The sequence below is a fragment of the Electrophorus electricus genome, chromosome 4 (genome assembly GCF_041902795.1).
Source record: "Electrophorus electricus isolate QZ-2024a chromosome 4, ASM4190279v1, whole genome shotgun sequence".
In the NCBI taxonomy this organism is placed as follows: Eukaryota; Metazoa; Chordata; class Actinopteri; order Gymnotiformes; family Gymnotidae; genus Electrophorus; species Electrophorus electricus.
In genome coordinates, this window is record NC_137500.1 from 33,916,132 (window position 1) to 33,940,704 (window position 24,573).

Sequence of the window (24,573 nt, forward strand, 5' to 3'; positions counted from 1 at the left end):
AGCTGTGACTATCTGGGGAGCTGTGTTTCAAAACTGGCATCAAATTCCATTGCACAGGCCATTCTTAGGAATTAATCCCTGTTGCTTGGTTACTGACTGTCAAAGAAATCTAATACTCAGGGATTATCAGACTATGACCTTTTCTCTGAGTGTTAAAAATTACAAATGGAGGCTTTCAGTAAGGCAGAAGTCTGCTGACACAGACGACCAGCAGCAGAGAGACCATTAGGCACCTAATCATATCCATGGACAAACTGACATGCTCATCAGCTGTAACAATGTACAAAACTGACAAGCAGTATGACACTGTGCAAGATGCAAGAACACAGCTCTCACATCCATCAGGACCGGAGACAAAGTGCTCTTTCATCAGCATGACAGTATAAGTCCTTTAATTAGTGAAAAGCTGTACAAATTTTTTAAATGTATACTTTAGGTTTGTTTTGTCTTGCTAGACTAAAAATTGGCCTGCTTTTCTTCTAGAGAGGGCACCCAGGAGGTGTTCTGTGTAAAGAACCTTCAGTAACATGCAGTATGTGCACTCATTTAGTCACAGTGGCAAGCAAAATGAATTGCGCAACACCAACCAAGAGTAATGGTGTAAGTGAAACTTCATCAAACCTTACAGTACCTTTGCCACCTCTATTTTGAAACAATTGATTTCACATCATTGTGCATTCAAATGGAAAGATACCAGGATTTGATAAATAAAGGTCTAGCAGTTTGATTAGATATAATTTCTTCTATTGTCATGATGGGCTATAAAATTTCATATGAAGTGCTTATAGACTACTGGGGCAAAGACTCATCTTTAAGTTTTTTAGGTTTTGAGCAAAAGATATCCCTTTATGGACTATTTTATTTGAAGAGTGGATTTTAAAAAAGCCAAAGGCAGAGCTATTCACTGGTATGCAAAACATAGCAGTACCAATACAAATCTACCGCATTCTAAAATGCAGTGTCAAGATGGTGTAATACTAGCAGAAAGTCACAATTGTCACTGACTTTTCAGAATGCATTTAAAATATTTTAGGGGGTGGGGCTGGGAAACCAATGTGTTTCAATGAATAGGAAACCACAAAAGTTTTACTTGAAAGTCTGTCTTTTCATGATTCATTGGGGGATTTTGGGGGTAATCATCTTACTTTCAATATACAAAGAGGATAACACAATCTTTCTTCTATAAATTATCTTTGATAAATTTGAAACAGTATCTAATATTAGTTTTTAGTAATATATCAAACCCTTCCTCTCAGAAATCTAAATTAGGGCTCAAATACTGATTATTTGTTGTATATAATATAGAAAAACCATACAGGAAAATTTCCTACAATATGCTTTTAATGAGAGATGCTTCCACAGGTTACAATAGATAGTGGTGCAGTTACTATGCCTGTCAAAAAAATTACTTCCCCATAACTTCTTAAACAATACTAACTAATACTAACTAGTCATACTAACTAGTCTCTTCCAGATTGCATCCATTTTACCGCGTTAGCCTTTTTTTCTGAGTGAAGAGGGAAGTCTATACCCTTACATTTGCATGTCTTGCATGTGGCACAGTTCCCTCTGGCCTGCATTAGCCAAAAGAATAGAGGGCTCCTTTCTTTGTCTGAGCTCAAATTCTTGGCCAGGACATTGGCTGATTCTGAGTGAACATTCATCTTATTTATTTGGTTGCAAACACTGAAATAAAAATGCAGCCATTCCAAAAGAAACTCTCTGAGGGGTGCTGTTGCAAATCTATACAACAGAAACAGTGGGGTTTTTGTATGTACCTTACCTATACTGTCTGGATTAACATTTATCTAAACTTAAGGCATTTAAATACCCCAAAGCTTTGCCAAGACAGACGCCTCCATAATGGCCAGGCCATTCATACTAGCCACAAATGCCTGACTCACCCCTCCTGAAACCAGAGAATCTGAGTGGGAGGTAACAGCAACAGCAATAGCCAGCCATTCGCTTCATCCCGGCACGTAGCAACATGCAGCAGATTGACAAGCCGAGCTCCACTGACACCACAGATGGGTGCATCCCTGACAAGCACTTCAACACACAAGACCTCCTATGGAAGAGGGGTGTCATAAGAGGAAAACAAAGCCTGCACCTGGCTAAGGATGGAACATCTCGAGGGTTTCTTCTGGTGGCCAGGAAAGTGCACAAAGAAAACCTTCTCCCACATCCAAGCCCAGTCACCATGGCCAGACCTCTAAAGAGACCCAGAATGTAAAGGGCTCAAATCCATGTTTGTTCTCGGGCTTGCTGCTCCTGATGCTAATCTCCCTTGCCCAAGGGAAGCATGCCTTTCTCACCCTCGCACTGTGTGGTTTGTGAGGGCGTGAAACAAGAGAACTGTGTATAGAAGCCACCACAGGTGAAAGAACGATGAATCAGAAAAATGCACAGATCCTCTAAAAAGCCAAAGTACCTTGAAAGCTCATCAGAAAACAGGATAAGAAAGACATGGAATATCATGCTTGAGTCCAAAAATCCCACGAGCGAGCCTTAACTTCCCAGTGTAATGTAAGACTGGACTGGTGAAATAGCATTGATCTTAAGTGATATTCCAGATTTAGTGCATGCATAGACATACTGCCATTTGCCCTCAAGATCTTATATGTTGTGGAGTGGCCGCCATTCAAATCCCATTTTCATTCATGAGAATAAAGCAGCCAGTATAGATTTCGTGGAAGGCTGTATCTGGTTGCACCCAGGCCTCCGTTCACCAGACTGTTACTCGGACCATGTAAACACTCCTTAAACTGGGTGCGCGCCAGAGAAGGGGATCTTATTTCTCACATAGAGTCCCAACAATGCTTTGTGTCTGGCAAATCTGCACCTGGTGGCCATGGAAACCACTTTTCCCATTTTAACCCTGGCAGGTCAGCGATTACTGCCTGTCGATTGCAGAAATTACTTGTTTGTTGTAATGATTGCAGCTGCAGAGCCAAAGCTAGCCATTTTCACATATTTATTAGCAATTCAGTGTCCAATTCAGTGTCTAGTGTCCAAGTACATTTTAAAACATATATATGGAGCTTTGCTGCAGTGTAAATACATTTGTTTAGATCAGAGAACATCAAAATAATTGTCACAATCTTCATCTTACAAAAATTGTTTAAACATGTAATTGTTGACAAGAAGAGACAGAACAAAATCGTTTTCAGTAGAACATAATACCTGTAATGTGGAACAATTATTCAAAACAGTAGTCTGTCTTCCATGTCACGGAATGTGCAGATGTCATGTGATTAAAAATCAAATGAATGTATCAATGAATAAATAATCAGCTAATAAATGATACGATTTACTAAACACAGTTTAACCTGTCATTTGCTTTTGCATTGAAACTCTTTAACCAACTTTAGACTTAATCTTTGATTTTTGTAAGATATGAAACACAAAAATCCCTTTACAATAACCTCATGGCAGATAATGCATATAATATACAAAATCTATTTCAGTAACAGAATCTAAATGAGTAGGGTGCTAAAATGGGATTTTAAGGTGCTGTCTGTGCAAATTGGCTAATGAAGATTTTTTGGTTTGACCAAGAGTCACTGACAAAGAAAAAAAAAGAAACAGAAACCAAAAATTCTCCTGTTGTAGAATTAGTTATTTATACTATACAAAGAAATCATCAAATCATGAGTTCACACTGCTCACCCTCCACAGCTCCCATCAACTCAATCTCACAACAACAGCTGGAAAAATAAGATACTATCACACTGAGGAGCCCACCCACTGAAATGATCTTTTTTTTCCCATCCCCATCATGATCTTACCTTGATCTAGAAAGAAATGAACTCTGCCCAGCAAACACTACTAAATGTCCCAAAGTACACATGGTAATTCCTCAGTGCTTAACCTCTCCCATTTGTTTCTAGAGGTATTTTATCCTACAGTGCCTTTTCAAGACGTTATGTGTGTACACAGCCTTGTGGCCTGTCATTTGTCAAATAACACTATACAGGTAAACTGTTGTTGAGATGATAGGTAAAGGGAGAAAAAAAGTAATGGTTCCAACTTGTCCAGGAAGGGCTTTAGCAACAGTGAGTGGGCCCTTAGTGCCCTATTACACCTGGTTATGGCTGGGTGCACACAATAACGGCCATTACAAATCCTCAATTCATGCCACTAGAGTGATAATTATAGCTTTCCTATTGTTTTTTTATCACTATGCTCCAGTGCTGGGCTCTTGGTATGTGTGAGAGAGAAAGAGAGAGAGAGAGAGAGAGAGAGAGAGAGAGAGAGAGAGAGAGAGAGAGAGAGATAGAGAGAGAGAGCACAAAAGACAGCAACAATAGGCATTACATGGAGGATACCATCAGTAGATACCTCCCCTGAAAATGAAGTGGAGGTGCATCAGCAAATTCAGATCTAAAAAGTAGCAGCACTGCTGATACAAGGGATGAAGTTACATGCTGTCTTACTTAGAAAATAACTGCTCCATCTTGACTAAAGATGCCAGATAATTTAACAGTTCTGAACTAAAATGAGACTGTCCAAGGCCACCGACGTTCTGGGTAAACTTGGTGCACAGCTAGTTGCTTATATGCTTATATATCATGCAGTAATAGCAGTGGGAACTCATTGCAAATCTTACCCCTAAACAGAAAAACAAACACTCATCTGGAGGTACAGAATCACTTCCAATTTCGAATTGTCATTAGACAATTATTATTAGTAGCATGGCGGATTATGCATACCTAATATTTATAAAAGTGGTCCGTTGTTGTCCCACCTCCTAGTCAGAGAGGAAGGCACAGCCCAGGCAAACATGTCAGGTCAGATGTTTCAAGCATAAAAAGAGTTAAGAGTACAGGTGGGAAGGATTAAGAAATCAAAGAATGATATGACAACTAGACTGAGCCTACAGATCTCTCAGCATCTTTTCTAGACAAATGTTTGAGTACACCATACAAATAACCAACCAGTTTAGAGAAAAATGTGGGAGAGTTGGGAAAGAGGCAACAAGTCCAAGTTTGTTCCTAGCATTTTTTTTTGTTTGTTTTTAATAACATGTTTAAAAGTCTCAAAGTTGTGCATCATTAAAACATTTTGAAAATGGCATAATTTTAGAAATATCCTGAGACTGATTATTTTTGCACAAAGCAAATGAGGGGGATTTCTGCATTCCTTGAACAGAAATTGATTGATAGCCACAGAGAGACAAAGAAAGGCAGCGGCTGTCTCCTTGGTGGCGATGTAAATCCGAGGCAGTGACAAAAGCACAGTTTCTCAAGTTTAGACCCTAGAAGAGAGGTGAACCGCTGGGGTCCTCCACACCAAGGCTTCCCCAGTAAAATGGATTAAGTGGAGCTCATTTTGCTTTGAAGAGATAAGCTTTTATGGGTACATCAGTATGGAAAGGAGGAGTAAAACCATTTCATGTCCTTAAATCAGCAGGTCTTGGCCATGGTAAAGGGCCCCCAGTCCTGTTGGCTATGGCTCAGGGGGCAGGAAAAAAAGAAAAAGAAAACTTCAGCCATCAGTGAATCTGTTTATTGGCTGGAAAATCCGTGGATTACTGCTGCCACAGGAACTGCTGAGGCAGAACAGAGGTTAAGCATGGCCCTTTCTTGGCTTTTTACAGAAGTCAGCTCAGCCATTGACCTAAAGGTGCTACATTGCAGGCAAAAAGGCCATAGAAAGACAGATAAAGATAAACTCTCTGTTTAGCTGACCTTCTGCTAGAGAGAGAGAGAGAGAGAGAGAGAAAAAGAGAGAGAGAGAGGCTGAAAAGCAAGCAGCAACTCAACACAAAAAGCAGCAAATTAAATGCGCCATTTGCTCTATTAAAACCATCCAGAGCAAGTTCAGACAGTAAGAGCGATTCCAGCCTGCACACTCTTCTTCAAAGCACTATATCAAGTCATATCATGTTTGATCCACACCCTTAAAAAACTTCCTCAGCAACTAATCTTCAACAGTAACTCATTTCAAAGTGCTAACATAATGTACAGAATGAGATATGATTTAGGTATTGTTTTTTTAAATAGCAAAAGGTAATTATGCAAGACTAATTATAAATTAATTTGTCCAGACCACGAATTTAATCAAATTAAATTGTATAAAATTAAATTGCAGTTTAAAGACCACAAGGGGAAAGGGGATTCTTATTAAAGAAGGACAGGACCCATGTAAAGAGAAAGAGAAAATGTTGCATAATATACATTGCTTGGCCAAAAAAAAGGTTACCACCTGAATTTAAATAAGCCAATAGGTAACAGCCTCCCATTGGTTAATTACTGCATGGGTGATTATGTTTCAGATGGCAACAAGTTATTTAACCCAAACTGATGCAGTGAGTAGCTTCTCATTTGTTAAACAACTATGTCGAAAGACACATCCTGTGGTCGTGGAAAAGATCTGTTTCAGAAGGGTCAAATTATTGGCATGCATCAAGCAGAGAAAACATCTAAGGAGATTGCTAAAACTACTAAAATCGGGTTAAGAACTGTCCAATGCATTATTAAAAAGTGGAAGGACAGCGGGGAAACATCATCTTCGAGGAAGGAATGTGGTCAGAAAAAAATCTTGAATGATCATGATCAGTGAGCACTTAAACACGTGGTGAAATAAAATCGTACAAAAACAACAGCAGAACTCAGGGATATATCTTTAATAGTGAAAGCAAGAGCATTTCCACATGAACAATGCAAAGGGAACTCAAGGGATTGGGACTAAACAGCTGTGTAGCCTTAGGAAAACCACTTGCCATTGAGGCTAACCGGCAAAAACAGATTCAATTTGCTAGGGAGCATAAAGATTGGACTCTGGAGCAATGGAAGAAGGTCATGTGGTCTGATGAGTCCAGATTTACCCTGTTCCAGAGTGATGGGCGCATCAGGGTAAGAAGAGAGGCTGAAGTGATGCACCCATCATGCCTAGTGCCTACCGTTCAAGCCTATGGGGGCAGTGCTATGACCCGGGGTTGCTGCAGTTGGTCAGGTCTAGGTTCAGCATTGTTATGTGCCCAAAGACTGAGGTCAGCTGACTACCTGAATAAACTGAACGACCAGGTTATTCCATCAATGGATTTTTTCTTCCCCGATGGCACAGGCATATTCTAAGATGAAAATGCCAAGATTAATCTGTCTCAAATTGTGAAAGAGTGGTTCTGGGAGCATGAGACATTATTTTCACACATGGATTGGCCACCACAGAGTCCAGACCTGAACCCCATTGAGAATCTTTGGGATGTGCTGGAGAAGACTTTGTGCAATGGTCCAAATCTCCCATTATCAATACAAGATCTTGGGGGAAAAATTAATGAAAGTCTGGACAGATATAAATGTTGTGCCATTGCAGACGCGTGTGGAAATGATGCCACAGCGAATACGTGCCATAATCAAAGCTAAAGGCAGACCAACAAAATATTAGAGTGTTTGACCTTTTTTTTGGCCAGGCAGTGTATAAGGGTACATTATACACACACACACACACACACAGTTACATAAAAAAATGCCCCTGAGTCACTTCAGGATATAACAGTGGGATGCAAGATACTAGCAGGGAAAGCCTACATGGAACGCCATATCCAAGTGGCTTGCATTGCATACAAAAACATCTGTGCTGAAAACAGGCTGGACGTTCCAAGGTCTAAGTGGGATATACCCCCTAAGGTGGTGGAAAGTAACCGTGCTAAGATCCTGTGAGACTTTCAGATACAGACAGACAAGATGGTAATGGCTAACCAACTGGACATTGTAGTGGTGGACAAACAACAGAAGAGGGCCATCATGATAGATGTGGCAATCCCAAGTGATAGCAACATCAGGAAAAAGGAACATGACAAACTCAAGAAATGCCAAGTGCAAAAGGAAGAGCTAGAAAAGATGTGGAGGGTGAAGGCAACTGTGGTTTCCATAGTAATTGGTGCAATAGGGGCTATAACCCCCAAACTGGGAGAATGGTTTCAACAGATCAACATCTGAGATATATATATATATATATATATATATATATATATATATATATATACACACACACGTTTTTTTCTTTGGAAACATTGCACACCACAGTGTAATTTTGCTGCCTAAATATCTAACAGCAGAGATCAGTTAAATCAAACAAGTAGCATGTTTTAATGACTCATGATTAAGACAGATGTTTTAAGATTTTAGAAGTCACAAAAGTGGGGAAATCTTTCAGTGAGGCATCAGAGGATTAACTCCCTCGTGCACTCATCTTGAATCTGTGGTCATTATTTACTATCAATAGCTGCTGCCAAGAGAAGAGCTACTGAGTTACCTCATTTAAAACTCACCCTTCACTAACATTCTCAGACTATTCAGATTACTCTTTTTCATATCATCCAGTCAGAAATGCTTTCAAAATCCACAAATGTTCCTGAACAGAATATAAACTAGTCAGAAATAAAAGGCAAAGACAAAAAAAAAAAAAAGGGGGGGGGGGGGTGATGGGGTAGAAAGCCAGTGAAGTTTACTGGTGCACAAGACTGCTTGGAGTAGGTGATGCTGGTTAAGAGTATATTTTTAGTGACTCATTTACAGCTCTCAACAGGAGCTTCCTGCCTGATGGTGCTCATGTGTTGCAGGTGGGGGGCCCTTGTTTGCTGTGATTTTTTGTCTCATTCGTGTCTTAAACGAGCCAGCAGGGTGTTCCCTTACAGCTGTTCCCCACTATCTCTGCTCTGTCGCCTCAGGCTGCACATGCTTAAAGAAGACTGAGTGCATGACAAAAGGAATTCTCCATGAGGATGGGGAGAATCCCAGTGGCTGTACTACAATGCTCCTTTCTCACAGTGCTTTACATTTGCTGTGACAGAGTACACTGTCAGGTATTTGGAGCACTTCATAGCCACTTTCACACAGCAGGTATAAGTGGCCCAAATATGATCTTTTCTTCATATATGGCACAGATGCGTTATGTGTAACAATGTGAACAATACAAAACAAAAACAAAACGCAGTGAATCTGAATTTTTCCATTTCCAATTTGAGACACTTTCACATGTGGTGCTGGAATATATACACGATGTGTGGCAATGCAACTTTTATATCAACACAACTCAGCCTTCATCATAATCTTGTGCTGCCGGAAAAGAAAGATGGACGACAACAGTGAGGGATTATTTCACTGGTGGGATTGTGATGTAACAGCCTAGCAACAACAACAACAACAACAACAACAACAACAACAACAACAAAAGATTTGGTCAGAAAATCAGATTTGTGCTACTTTTACATGCTGTGTGAATGTAGACTAAACATTTCATTCCCATACTTGCCTCAGGCAGCAAGTATAAATGCCTCTGATTTAATACTCACACAGCTAACTTTAACAAACTTGTGATCATGCCATGACTAAGATCACACTGAGAAAAAGCTGAGAGATATGCATCAGTCACTAGCTTCTTACAACAGGATTCCTCTTCTATGGGAACCAGTTTATTACTTTTTCAAGGAAAAAAATGCAGACAAATAGGCAATCAAATGAACATGAAAGGCATCCTACTATGAATATACTATTCAAATGGTCATATTAACTAGGTGATATTGGAAACAGCTCCTCCACAAACATACACCATTCGTTCATGTATTTCAGGCATCTTATCACAGGCAAAATATAAGTCGTTTCCATACATCTTAAAGTAGCAGAAAGTTATGGGTATAAAATGTTTTATATATATATATATATATAGAAACGTTGAAAAATTGACAACTTTTAATGTTACTACTATATAATGCAGCATGACCATTCTCAATAAACATAATTGATATGATTAATTTTACATTTATTTCTCACAATAAACAATCTAACTGCTTGAATGAAAATTCTAGGATGATTAGAATGATTAATCTCTTTCATGTTTAACTAAAAATCACGTTTGAAATCATTTTAATAAGTATTTTAATAATATGATTTAAGATTTTAACTTATACACCCACCCAGCCTTTAGAACTGACAGAGCCTAACTGGAAGTATCTAGAAATTAAGGCTGCATAACTACTCATATTAACCCTAGCTGGTTGATTTCGAGTTCCCTAAGTACTACAGAGAGATTAGAGGCTAGGGTCTTTTATTCGAACTCACTGGCTTTGGTACAACATTTTTTTTGTTTTTTTGCAAAGTCCTGTTTTGTACATTTTTGTCACTGTAAAGTGATGGCTGCCAGTCTGAGCCGTGCCAAATCAAATATTGATAAGGTGTTCTCAATTTCTCTCTACCTCATGCAAGACAGCTGTACAACCAGCAGACATACCTCCTGCTAAATTAAATGCATTGTTACAACAAGAGTTGGGGTTTAATAATTCACACGGCAAGAAGTTAATGCTTCCTCAAGACCACTTCACACAGTCTGCTGAATGTAGCATTCTAGTGCCATTAGAGCTGCAGGAGTACTGAGCAGCTTGTACCAACCACATCCTCTTCATACTGCTGAAAAAGATATAGGGCAAAGATAGGCTAAAAAACGTGGGACCTATTTGAATATCTAACATTAAGTCATGTGGAAAACTTGAGTCCTTTCCAACCAAAACAAGGATGCTGGGTTATAACAGACAGGCAAGTCTTGAATTCTTAAGTCTTATAATCATTAGCTCATACAGATTTAAATGAAATTTTCGACGAGCAGTTAACAGCAAGGAATCAGGTTTTTTTTTTGTTGTTTGTTTTTTGAGCATTCACATTTAGATGCACTTAGACAGTCTGCATATAGGCCAAGTTGTAAAAGGCATTCTATTTTTGAAGAGAAACGTAAACGCCAAGTCTATAATCTATCATTATTTCGCAAAAACAAATCATCAAAGACACCAATGATGCATTGCCATCTAATGCAGTCAGTCATTTACTGGTTAACGTCGTTTTCAGGCTTAATACTAAAATTTTAATGTACAGCAAAATCATTATCATGGAAAGTTAATACTTTATTGGAATTCTAATTCGTTTGGATTAAACCGCCTTGTTCCATTTTCAGTAACAAGTAACAAAGTTCACATGAAATATTGGCATAAATCAAAGGTATCATGTCTCAGATATCTCTGAATCTTTTTACTACAATAATCACTACTTTCTAACCTTAACAGTCGTGAACCAGTATAGCTCTGTTCATCAAAGAAAAGTACCAGTAGCTGTTCTCAATTCTCATAAAAGAACGCGCAAACATATCAGAAGTAGTCTACAAAGACGAAACGTTCGCGCTTACCTGGACGTTGCGACGAAGTTGGCGAGAGTGAAATGAAGAAAAATAGTGGCTGCAGCCACGAGAGACACCTGCAACGAAGAGGCAAGTTGTACTGTTTTAATCGACTCAACAAAATCCATTCAAAACGGTCACACTGCACTTATACCTTTTTTCCATCTCGGTTTCGTGACCGACACTTTCCAAAGTCTACATGGAAGGTACGAATTTCGTTTTGCGCGCTTCCTTTCACTCCGCAGCGTCTCCGTACCGGCTGAGCAGCTGATGTGAGGACGCCGCGACTTGGCGCTGAGAGAGGGCTGGAGCAAGCAGGGAATGTAGCAAGCCAAAGGTCTAACAAAGCGTAATCCCCCCTGGGTCCTAACGCGCCGCTTTGTGGTGCCCAACAGCAGCGCGTGAGTGACAGAAACCTTTATAGTCTGATTATTCAGACGTTGTTACTTAACTTGCATGATGTACTCCATACATCTTTAGAGTTACAGACAGAGCCTACCCTCTGAGCGAGTTAAAACGACCTATACTAAATGCCATATTATTCTGTTTATTTCATTATTATTTTACATTTAAACAGTCTCTTTACAGTTATACGGGGATTCAGCTACTGCCATGGTGCATGTCACAAGAAACATTACTTTTAACCTATTTTAATAGGCTAGCAACTGAAGTAAAACCCCAAGTAACACTTTGAGAGTATGTGACATAAGAAGTTGGTGAATAAGACGCATACAAAGTCTATGTAGAGACAGGAATTAGGCTGCTGTTCTGTCAATATGCTGAAGGATTAGGAAAACATGGCTGACCCTTTGGCAGTGTGGAAACAAAACAGCACATTTCCTAAAGCCTTCATGGTATCATTCTTTTAAGACATAGACTGGATTTTGTCTCCTATCATATGCCTCCAGACCTCATTTTCCTTCCAGATGAACTTTCTCCTTAGAGAGGTGTAAACAGAACTGTTGACTTAACCTGTGGTTATTTGCCTCAGCATGCTTGTGGTATGGACTAGGTGGAGTCCATTGTGTCCAAAGAGCAGTGCACACAACAAACCTCTACAATCACTCTTTGGGTACTTCTGAGGCAGTCTGTCTCTCTCAGGTATGACGTCTGAAAATGGGCCTTGACCCCTGAGGAATGCATACCCTTGATAATAACCAAGTTGTCTGAGTGTGAGCCTTGGTTCATTCTCAATTCTGCAGGAATATCACATACTTGCAACTTGGCCAAACATTTCCTCAAGTGTAATCTTTGATAATGTAGAGTCCAGGGGAAGTGAATGAACCCGCAGTCCCTGCAAGGGTTGATGAAATATTTTCGTTCTTCCATGAATACATTTTTTTGCACCAGGTAAATGGTATAAGTTAACTGTTAGCCAATCACAATTATCCGCCAGTGTGATTTGGGCAAGGAAGTGTGCATTCCTTTCTTCCTGAACACAAGACACAGAAGAGAGAATAGAGCACCTTGGTATGAAAAGACTACTAGCTTTGGACAGGGTCTTTATTTGAATTCCAATTTATACCATAGAGTTTAAATGGACTCAAACACCATAATTTCCTGCTGCTTGTTGAGGCCTGATTGCCTGATATTTTTCAGTCAGTGTACTTACACACTAAATTCACACTGTGCTACTGACTTGGTCCAGTGCACTCCAAGCCTGCAATTATGAGCATTGAGAAGCAGTCTGAAAACAGAATGAACAGAGATTATTGCCAAATCTTAGGGGCAGGTTCTGGAACCTGAGCAGCTCTAAATGTGAGCAGTAGCCTCTGGGTTTGTTGGAACATGCCTGAATCCTGAGCCAGGCCCATTCCCAGCACATTCCTTAATCAAAGCAGTGGGTACATTTAGGACAAGGCAGAGAGGTTACAGCTGGCTATCTCCAAATACTTACCTTCATCGTAACTAATTATAGAGAAAACATGGAAAGCAAACACTGGTCATGAGTATCTACTTCGTGGTCAACTGTACTCCTCCTGATGAAGGGAGAGCTGCTGCAGGGCCTCATTGTGATTAGCACGTGTAAGGCTGAGCGAGTGAGTCAGCCTGCTGCTGTTGATTAGCAAAACCTCAGAATACAACGTTTTTGGTTACTTACTGCTAACATTAAAGCAACACAATCAGTAATAGCAGTTAGCCCTCTTTTTTCAGGTCTCCCAAACTGTCAATAGTACTTTGTCCTCATTAGGATAATAAAAAAACCCTCTTGCTTTACAGACATTCTAATTTTTCAAAAGAAAGCATGTATTGTCTAACATGATTTCCACTTGGGACCAAAATTTAGATGATCTGATACACTCTTTATTGGCTGATAGCTTGTTTATTTCTGTGAGTGGACACAAATCCAATAGGGAAAAGGAAAAATAGTGAACCTGTTATTAACATTACAGTTTAATAGCTGTGTGTAGACTGGATAAATTCAGTGTACTAAGACAACTGTTCTTGGGTCATTCAAGTTGCTGAAACTTTATATTCCTTGAATGAATATCTAATAACATGTAACTCAAATAATACAAATGGCAAGTTTAATTAAAATACATGGAAAAAATACATGGCCAAAACTTTGCTAAAAGAAGCTTAATACTGAATACTTACAAAACCTTTTTGACCTCAAATGTGAGGTCTGACATACCTGCTACGATTCATTTCTGGGAGTTTTCATGCCGTCATTTGACGATTACATCAGACCTGATTTAGAGCATGTGCTTTTTCCACTCATTGACTTATTATGCAGCCATGTCTAATTTGATAAATGACACTTTACTGAAATGAAACCCTTCATTATCTCTTCTGAGAACACCTGGGGTAAGTTCACTCAGCGCATTTCTAGCAATCACATCCCGTTACTCTGTGTAACTCTGCCTGCAGTGAATAACAATGTATATTTAAAGTTAAAAGCAATAATGAAAGGTCATGTCAAATCTGACCATTTCAGCACTATGATTTCCTCAGTTGACTTTAGTAGGACTGAAAAATGCTAATATTCTGGTTGTCATAAAATATTCAATTAAAGAACACTTTTCTGGAGTCATAACAGATCATAGTCACAGCAAATTATTTCAGATAACTGCATAATTACCAATTCCTGAACTGAATCACCTTAGGCTATGTAAACAGAGCAGGAGCACTCTTGTGAGATGAGGATTTATCATGATCTGTATATGATATTTTTCAATATGAGTTAATGCCCTTTTTTATTTCTTACAATGTTACATGCTGTCAGTAAGCACCGGATGACAAATAATAGCAGGGTGAAGCATAACTCTTACTATAAAATATTAGGCCTAACTAACATTTAACCTTCTATTTACTTTGTAGATGTTAAAATTACTTTCAAGGACACTACTTAAATTGGAGTAAAAGATTTTATCTTTCTTTCAGACATCAAAGTAAGCATTTTGTTTATGCTTAACTATGTGTTTTACAAGGAGGTATGACTGCCTTTAAGAGAACCTTTGGCAGGATGTTTTGACTTGCCACTGATCATGAAGTCATGGTTAAATTTGGCTACATTTGCTAACCTTAATGGTAACACTATCCCACCAGGGGGACATTTATAGTTATTTATTCTTCTTTTAAAAACTATGTTCTTTTCATGGGGCACCAACTGGATTCAATAAGAAACTTTTTCTGCTGAGTGTATTGAAAGGGAAAGCAGTGTTTACAGATAAAAGACTTCAGACTCCAAAGTATCTTCTTTGTAGGCCACAGATTTTCATCAATGGTATGAAAGAGGAAAAAATTTAACAAGTTTGAACAGCTAAGCTGAACATATCTGACAGTTCATGAAAGCATGCCTTCAGAGAACTGTCAGCATTTTTAAAGGCCCTTCTACAAGGTTATAGTTAAAAAGGTTTAGTGGGGTTTTAAAAATCATACAAAATTGGCTATGTGACAAATAATAACAACAACAGTAAGCTTCCCTATATCCCTTTCTGCCAGATGAGGTGACATTTATAGGAAGGCCCCTTTCTGGAAACTGGGAAAATGATGGTTATAAATGAAATGTGCTGCATTCTTCTGTGTGATTAAGCTCACAGTGATGATGGAGGAATGCAGTAACAGGTCTATGCAGTAATAAGGCAATTAGCACAGACACAAGCAGATTCTAGACACATAAGGGTGACAGCCTTCAGAAGCACATAACCAAATTAGGATTTATCTGGAATGGAGTCTTCAAAATAGCAGAGCTTTTCTGTCATTTTTGCTTGAATTCCACTTCATCTTTATTAATTCTGAAATTAATTCTTTGTGTTTCATACATTTTTATTTGGAAAGTTAAGAAATGTATTTATTTTTTGAGCTTGTAAACAACAACATTACTTTATAGCACAGGGCAACACTAGATTGCATTTTAAACACTCCACAATGGAAACGCTAATTCAGACAAAATAATGAAATAGTGTTTGTAGTGAGTAAAATGGCATTTAAATGAAATTTGACAGATTTGAGCATAGAACCTTATTTACAAGAGTGTGCACAACAATGACCTAATGCCTCAATTATCCCCTTGTACATCAATAAATGTATTAAATTATTTTTACACACAAAGAAAAGTCAAACTACATTAGAATTGTTGAAATATTTTCATGTCACCTCATCTGTAATTTTGTAACTAGCAAACCATGACACACAATCCAGTCAGTAAAAGATCAAACATAAGTACAAGTGTCGTGTGAGTATGACCTGCGTTGTGAAGGATCAGAGGGTCATATAAGTGCAGGTACTCAGTGACTTGATTGAGGCAACAGCTAATAGTCACATGCATGAAAGGTTTTTTTATCTGAGCATAGCATCAGGTCCCTTGTCTAAATCTGGATGTTTACAAGTCTTTGGAGCAAGAGACCACCTCATTTAATAAACTTAGAAACCCAGGTCAGACTGGTGTCCCTCTGTGTCAGATAACTTTAATAGTTAGACATTTAAACATATTAGTACAATTTGGTCACAAACAAAAGGGAAAAAGAAATATATGGTTAAATTTAATTCTGGACATCTGTCATGTCACAAGCAATAGACTATGTGAAACATTCCTTATACAGCTGGTTTATTTGTTATTTGTATATTTATGTTGACTGCACTGCACGGTACATTACATTTCCACATAGTTTTAGGAGGCTTTTTTTTTTGTTTTGTACTCAAGGCATCTAATGTGAAATATAATGCTTACAGCCTTTGATAAAACTCCCTGGAACTGGTCGCTGAACTGGTCTGGTCTAGAGGCTTGCTCAGCAAACAGAACCAAAATTAAATGTTCCATTTAGCAACCTGTTAAACTTGTTGAAACCCAAGGATATTCATTATTTCATTGTTTATCTTATAGCATATTATTTAGTAACTACAGTAGATTAGTAATAACATTAAAATGAACCTGAAAATTAGAAGAGTGAGGAATGAGAGTCTGGATCTGGGTTGTGGGAATCTAATAGGATATCAATTAAGTCTGAGCAGCCAGTGCATTCACCATTCAAGCAAAACTACCAAAATCCAGTAACATATTTTAACATATAAGACCTTTTGCTGTAACAAGAGGATGGTCATGAAGGACCTTCTCTACAGCACAGCGATGCTTTGTATTTAAACAAATAGATACAGGCTCATTTAAACAACATGATGCATGAGAGGGTGTCTCAAGAAGACTGCAGAGAAGCTTTGCCAGAAAGAAAGTACACTATAAAACAAAACATCCTTAGGTCTGTCACTTTTGTGCAGTGCTTTTGAGCACTTTTAAACAGAGTTTTTGACCTTTTCTATACACTGTCAGTCCACAAAAGTATCGACCAGCAAAGATCCCCAACAAGCTTGAGTTTAACCACCTTGGTACTTTACTGATCAGATCAGCAGTTATGGGCTGCAACTGGCACAGCGGAGGCCCAAACCTGATTCTTTGCTATAGAGTATATACTGCATCCATAATCACTGCTTTCATAACTTCAGGAGAAGCCCAGAATAGCCTGAAATAACCTATGTTTTAGGTAATAATTCTGTTTACCATGTGCAGTGGAATGTTAAACTACTATTAGAGGCTTCATTGCAACAATTTAGAGAGCTGGAAATGTGTAAGCGTTTACTTAAAAATTATAATATATGGTAGTATAAAAAACATAACCCATATTGAAATATAATATAATTTACCAGTGTCCATAAAATAGACTAAAGAAAAGTAGGAAGGATGCTTTTTTTCAAGGAGATTGACTGACTTTTTACTACCACCCAGTGGTTACCAAAAGATTTGCAGTGAACACGTCCCAAGACGTGATTCAAAATCCAACTAGGAGGCCTGAATAACTGTTATGTAAATGTGCGAGTAACCTGTAAAATACTGTTCAACCAAAATCGATGAGGTCATATGGGCATGGAAGTCTGTTTGCAACACCATTTCCCATTAGTTAAATCTGCCCGGTGATGTTTCTAGAGGCAAACACTGGTGCATTTTTCATCCTGAGAATTTATTGAGACATTTCAGTTGATGACACTTCAGAGATCTTAATGTATGTCTATCTAGCAGATATTTTCAAGAGAAGTGAAATTATGTCTCAAAAAAGTTAATATACTGGACTCACTAAAGTAAAGCTGAGCAAAAGGAAAAACTGTTCACTGAGATCCAGTAAAGAACTTGACAAGATAAGCATAAAATATATTCAAATTAATTTATGCAAATGGGTTAATTTTTCTGATGCAGTTTAGGTCAATATGTCTTGAAAAGGATTCTTTCTCCTTTTGTTAAATTCTGGATGGTGAAAAATAAACAATGGCATAGCTGCTGATTTCTCTGGGGAGCTTCTTGGCTGTGGCTGCTTTGGAATGACACTCGCTGTGCAGCCATGTTTGACTGCTGAGTGCTATTCCCCCTCAGGGGAGCCCTGGGGCAAATCACTTGATAAAATATGTTAAGTAGAGATGTTCTGCACATTTTAACTACTCAGCCATCTGTAGCGCCACATCCCCAACCCTCTGTCCCATGGATGTGAAAGAGCAGCTGAGCCATTTGCAGCCATGATGGAGAAGCAGGAAGAACCAGCTCCGGCCCTGTCCTCACCACTGAAGAAGTTGTGTCTTCTGCAAACCTACCAGTACTGCAGTACTGCAGTCCAGCATGGATGATCATAACATGGCCAAGGCCAACCAGGGTGAGGGTCCCTCGTGAAGCCCACAGTCATAGCACTTTTTCATCCCACCGTACTCCTTCTCACTCAGGCAAAACCCAGCGGCAAATCCTACTAGAATGTGACTGTGATACTTTAAAGTAATACTATATAAAATAAGGAACTCTAAATACAAGCATCATATTTCACTTTTCAGTTTAAATATTCTCACAGGTGCTGATATGGCTATCAACAGTTAGAAAAACGATTGTGTTCAACAGGCATACTGGATTTAATAACACAACCATCTTGAATCACTGAATTAGTAAAACTGCAGAATTATACTACTTTGCATTTATAACTGTAGCTATTGGATGATGGTGAATGTGTATTAATGGAGGTAATGTTTGAATTTTCCCCAGCATGCAGCTAAAAGGGCTGCTATTTTGATCCAAAACAAAACTAAATAACATACTGTTGCTACAGAAAACTACAACACTGTGATATTATAAATAGTGTGAACTAGGAATATCATCAAGAGAATTTAATGATAGTTTACCTGCCAGCGGGGGGGGGGGGGGTCCCTTGACCCAGGAAAATATGGAAAATTCCATAATGCCCAAGTAATATTTCAGATTCATCTTCCCAAGTCACAGTCTTAGGCAAGAGGATGAGTGTGTTCATTCTGTTCATAGAAAACCTTTAAAGAGACTTTCATGGCTATGTCAGTTCCTAGAGAGCTGAAAATATTTTGAAGTCTATGTGAATGTAGTAGGAACACACAAGTTACTGAACAAGATAATGCGTTGCTGCAGTGAAGCTTTTAGGAAAAGCTTCATACTGACACTATAAACTCCATGAAATATATCAATAATCTGAAACAAAAGTTGTAGAAAAGGGACTTGAAGGGCAGATAAGGTTAAGTAGTGTAAGTAGAAACCTGCCTGCACCACTAATTTACATGTAGTTTAAGAGATTTCTGTTCTAATACATATAAGTGAAGAAGTATTGACTTTACAACCATACAAGATTAACAGAGGCTAAACTGTAGGAATAGTACATTGTGTACAGCCCACATATAAAATAGCATTTAAAGAAATGATGCACTTGCTAATGTCTTCTTAGCAGCACGAGGAATGTAGAAGTTTTAAAAAGAGGACTGTTAATCCCTGAAGGTTTGTACAAAGCAGCTCAGGCACACTGCCTCATTGCCAGGGCACTACTTTCATAGCTCAGTTCATGATCGGATTACTTCCAATGGCTGAAATCAGAGGAGGGAGGCGCGACTGAGAGACGTGAGCCTCTAAACAGCTGAGGGTCAGTTTAGTCTCACACATTCATAGACCACATCACACGTGCATGTGGGTGTCCTACAGATTTGACCATTTCAAAGTTTCACATTTGGGGCTTTTCAAATAGGGAGGGGTGAGACACATAACACAAACAGGCACTTTAATTACATCCAACAGATACATTGCTACATTCTGTTTGAAAAGATTGCATCCAGCAGTTCCCAAATGGACTTTTGTACAGAAAACCCAGATACAAGTGTGACAACCCACCTCAACAATCACCTTTAATTACCTTTTTTTCCTTCTTCTTTATTTTATTTTTTTTTAACAAAAATAGTTTTGTGTACATTTATCCTGAGTTAAAAGTTTTGAAAAGGCCAGAAAACTGCTTCCCTTCTCCTTAGGTTTTATTGCAAGGTCTCAAGTAAGCCATGCAATCTGCTCTGGACAAGCCATCTGATCTATCTTTAGCCACTGCGAGCAAGTGAATGGAGAGCCTGGCTTATCTTCACTGCTGTCATCGGCCCTGCCAGTATTTTTAGGGGACAGCAGCAGCTGCAAAAGCATTTAACGGTCTTCCATGAACAATGACACTCAGGGTGTCTCAGGGCTGAACGCCACAGCTTGTGGGACCTCCACAGAGTACAGAAGGAGGCTGTCGACCAGCACTGACCAAAACGGTTATAATCCAAGTGCCTGACAAAATGGACAGGTGACAACGACCAGCTACTGTTGTGGACCATCTCTAAAACGACTTGTTATCAAGGTGGAGAAGGATTTACCCTGAACACAGGAAAACACAGGAGGGACTGCAGAGCAGAGGAGTGGGCCCTTGCCTTCAGCGGAAGGATCAGAGGCTTGGCACGGAATGCATGTCAACAATCAGACATAAGGACCGAAGAGAGGTAGGGCATGTAATAGTTGAAAGGTGCAGTTTCACTGAGGTCAGAGGTCAGCCTAATTAAATCAGAATTACAAACATGAGGTTTATTTCCCTGTCACTCCCTTAGGGAAAGCTGCAAATCCAGTCTCTGCGCATCATACTCTGATTATTTGATAACCGGATGAGATTAACTGTGATATGACTGCATACTTTTTTAAGCGTGCCCATGCACTGGGTAACAACCTGACAGGCATTTTGACCACATTGTGACAACATAGCATAATAGGTAAATTCTTAACTGTGGAGGATATAAGTACCCTCAGTACAAAGCCTATAGGTGTTATGTCAAACAAAATGTGTTTGTTAATAACATTTTTTTTTAACAAATGAGAAAGAGCAAGGTGAACATTGCTTTTACTATTCAATATAAGCTGCATTATATAAGTTCCACTTACTTTGATTAATGGTTAATGTCAATTTGCTTCCTTGTCCATGCACGTTTGATTTGTGAAATTATGTGTTTTTTTATGTATGAGTCATTAGGCATATTTTGAGATTTTTGTTTGTTTGTTCCTTGTATATCCTTGAGTTCTCCAAAAAGAAGTCTAAGTGTTAGTCCATGTGCTAGAAGTCGTGGTTCATGTGCTGTGTAAAAATCCCACACCTCACTGTTATGGTTCTGACCAAAAGGAAAACCATCCAATAACAAATGAGGTAGACTTTATGGTTCAGTATGGTTCTCTATGGTTCTGATCATTCATCTACTTTGAATAGACAGCCGTGTGTTCAGAGACTCTGGACTAGAAGTACAAGTAGTGTATCCTCCTAAGGCAAATAAATAAGATCTGGTTCATGAATATTCATTCGCAAGTAGCGTCATGAGGCCAAACTTGCTGCATGATCAACCTTGAAAAGCTACCAATAAAAAATCAGATGTGGCAATACATAGTAAAACAAGACTAGTCTGCTTAGTGTGCTAAAGATGGTCAGCATCTTATAGGATATTTTAGAACGAAGATATCATCTCAACATTGTGGTGTATGTCTTTTATCTTTTCTTTTTTTAAACAAATGACAAATGAAACTAATTTTGACAATGACATTTAGCAGCTGAATTCTTCATTGAGTCTGCCAAGAGGGGTGTGATGAAGGCAGAGCATATTTTGACTGCAAGATCCCTCGGGGTGTGTGGTGCATCTGTGTCTGTAGTGTGTGAGAACTGTGTTTGCATGTGCATGCATGTGTATAGGGTGTGCTTTGTGATACCTGACACATGCCCTCTTACAGGACTTTTTTTAGGCCACACTATATAAAGCACTTTCCCATTGAAATACAGCACCAGCTGTGGTATCTGTGTTGTGACCACTATTGCACAAGATCTGCTCACCTCCAGACTACTGGCTGCAATCTCCCTTTCACACATAGGATGGATATCTTAGACGGTTTTGAGGAGTAAATGCTTTTGAAAAGTAATACTGTCCTTACCCCATCACACCCAAGTAGTTCCCATTCACCTGGGAGAAAAAAAAAAAAAGAATTCACTAATGTAATTGTGATGCAGATTAATTTTGCAACAGCACAGCAAGCAGATACTGTTTTGCAAAACAGTGTCTGGTATCACAAGGCAGCTTTATTCAGACAATAAAACTGAAAGTAATGAATTGCAGAAATAAAAATAAAACCCCCCATAAAAGTAACTACCAAGAAAATTGAGAAATTATTTAATATTGGTACAAAAATGATTCGGTTAATATACTGAGTGACTAAATAATTAGTTTTCATTGATTTCAGCATGAATAAAATGTCTGCACATTTGTGCTTTTCCTTTTTATTCTTATGTTTGTATTTTGAGACAATACACATTTGAGACATAACTGATGAAGGAAAAATAGACAACAAAGCTTAAAAGTACAATAGATAAATTACTATTAAATATGTAATCCTTATTAAATATGCAACCACTGTTAAATAATCTAAGGATTTGGTTATATAAGTTATATTATTTCCAGAGGAATTATACTTTAAGAGGGTGTTGCTATTCATATTCTTGGTTAAGTATTATGGAGGTTAACATGGTTTAACATGAATGAAAATATAACAAATAGTTTAAATGTTTGGCTTAAAATGTCTGTTCCACATATAGTTAAAATAACTTGGGATAACTAAATAAATAAAATTGCTTTCTTGCCTTTTAAGGATGTAATTTTATATTTTATTTTACCAATTAAAAATCTAAAAATATAAAATAAAATGTAGATAATCCCTCTTATTTGTCATGGAAGAAGTTGTTTATACTGTTTATACTCTATTACAAATAAAATAGCTTTTTCTTTCTGATTCAGACACCTAATTGACATAAAATCTCCTGTGAGCTAGAGAGAGAGAGACTGAATGCCTATAGCCTGGAAGTCCCAGGTGAGGCTGGCAAGTGAACAGAGATGGACGTCTTTGGTGGAGCACCGCGGTTCCTGGCCTACCCTCGCCCTGTGGTGGTGCAGAGTGGCACAGATGCTATGTTGAAATGCCAGATTGGTGGCGATCCCAGACCAGCAGTCATATGGGAGAGAAACAATGAAAAAATCCATCCTGGGGGCAGGTATCGCGTGTTTGAGGATGGTAACATTTATAATCTTATCATCACTGTAGTAAGTGCAGAGGACAGTGGCCAGTACATATGCAAGGCCAAGAACTGCATAGGGGAGACATATGCTGCAGCAACACTGAAAGTAGAAGGTGAGGCTCAGGAGATGGAACTGAGGGAGGAGAACAAGCCCCGCTTCCTCATCAAACCCCTCTCTACACGAGTAGGCAGAGGAGAAGATGCAGCCTTCTCCTGTAAGCTATGGGGAAACCCTAGGCCAGAGGTGGTTTGGGAGAAGGATGGCAAAAAGCTGAATGAGATCTTTGAGAGCACTCATTTCAGTGTTGGCTATCAGGATGGCGGATGGTTCCAGCTAAAAATTTTCAAGACTCGGGCACCTGATGGAGGCGTGTACACGTGCAAGGCTAGAAATGAGTACGGTGAGAGTCTGGCAGGAGCTGTACTACTTGTAGATGCAGGCCCAGGACATGAAGATGAGGGGAACCGCAATGGTTATACTAATGGCCACTGGAAGGCACATCAGGGAAAGCAGAGAAGCAGTAGGCAGGTTGTGACAAGGCTAAAAGATGATCATCTGCCAAACTCAACCAAAGTGAAAATGTTCGCAGTGACGGAAGGAAAACATGCAAAATTCCGCTGCTATGTAACAGGCAAGCCCAAACCAGAAATTATATGGAGGAAAGATGGGAGACTAATTTTGTCTGGAAGACGCTATCTTCTATATGAAGATAGAGAGGGATACTTCACACTTAAAGTACTCTACTGTAAGCAGCAGGACAATGGAGTCTATGTCTGCTCTGCATCCAACACTGCAGGACAAACCCTGAGTGCAGTACACCTTTCTGTTAAAGGTAAGATCTATGGACCATTTTGCCCAACAAAGTTCTGTGTCATCTGGTTATATCATATATTATAGTCACCAGCATAATTTCACATATGAAATGAAATCCATTATCTATGGCATTTTTAATGATCTATTACCACTATATTCACTATATGAGCTTTACTCAAAGATAAAGCTGATTCTTTCCAGTCTTAAGTCTGCAAAGTCACTTAGGCTCTGAAAGGCATGGAGCCCATGCACATGACAGTGATCTCATGAGGTGGGGTCATATTTCTCATATGGTCAACCAAACTGTCAAAACAAAATTTTTGCATATCAATACTACATCATAACAAGGCAACATAATATATAAAAATAAATAAATGTATACTAGGCTCAAAGGAGAGTATGAAATATTGCAACAATCATGAGCAAAAGTTTTAAAATATATAGCTAGGTGTATTTGGTGGCAAATATACTATCTAGCTGTATTCAGACATTCAGTAATATCAATGAGTAGTGGAAGCAAGGGCTTCTTTAATTGCATTGGCTATTGAATACATAATAGCTATTATGTGGATGTAATTTAGATTATTTCATGCAAAATTATCCTATGGTGCCTATTGCAGTTAATTTTGTATCCAATTCAGCAAGGTGTGAATGGTCTTTCCAAAGCTCACTTTAAAGATGCTACTTGCCTCCTTTTGTTACCTTAACAGG

General features: G+C 38.7%; 2 protein-coding genes across 29 annotated transcripts in view; one reads left to right on the forward strand and one right to left on the reverse strand.

Moving 5' to 3' along the window:
• col18a1a (collagen type XVIII alpha 1 chain a) overlaps nt 1-11,481 on the reverse strand; it is a 64,098-nt gene extending 52,617 nt beyond the window's left edge. Inside the window, exons 1-2 of one of the 2 annotated variants that reach the window (XM_081713411.1) lie at nt 11,321-11,481; nt 11,176-11,243 (exon numbers count right to left, since the gene is read on the reverse strand). In XM_081713411.1, the coding sequence (XP_081569537.1) occupies nt 11,176-11,243; nt 11,321-11,331 (79 nt within the window). In that variant the 5' untranslated portion in view covers nt 11,332-11,481. The remainder of the gene's footprint in view (nt 1-11,175; nt 11,244-11,320) is intronic. The other variant, XM_027005695.3, reaches the window with a different exon arrangement.
• Nucleotides 11,482-19,570: 8,089 nt separating this feature from the next.
• The window catches only part of obsl1b (obscurin like cytoskeletal adaptor 1b), a 32,317-nt gene continuing 27,314 nt past the window's right edge, over nt 19,571-24,573 (forward strand). For 4 of the 27 annotated variants that reach the window (XM_027005678.3, XM_081713428.1, XM_081713426.1 and 1 more), the window contains exons 1-2: nt 19,601-20,451; nt 22,771-23,881. In XM_027005678.3, coding sequence (XP_026861479.3) covers nt 22,867-23,881 — 1,015 coding nt within the window. In that variant the 5' untranslated portion in view covers nt 19,601-20,451; nt 22,771-22,866. Of the gene's footprint in view, nt 20,452-21,535; nt 21,613-22,751; nt 23,882-24,573 lie in introns of all 27 variants that reach the window. The other 23 variants (XM_027005681.3, XM_027005679.3, XM_027005680.3 and 20 more) reach the window with 15 other exon arrangements.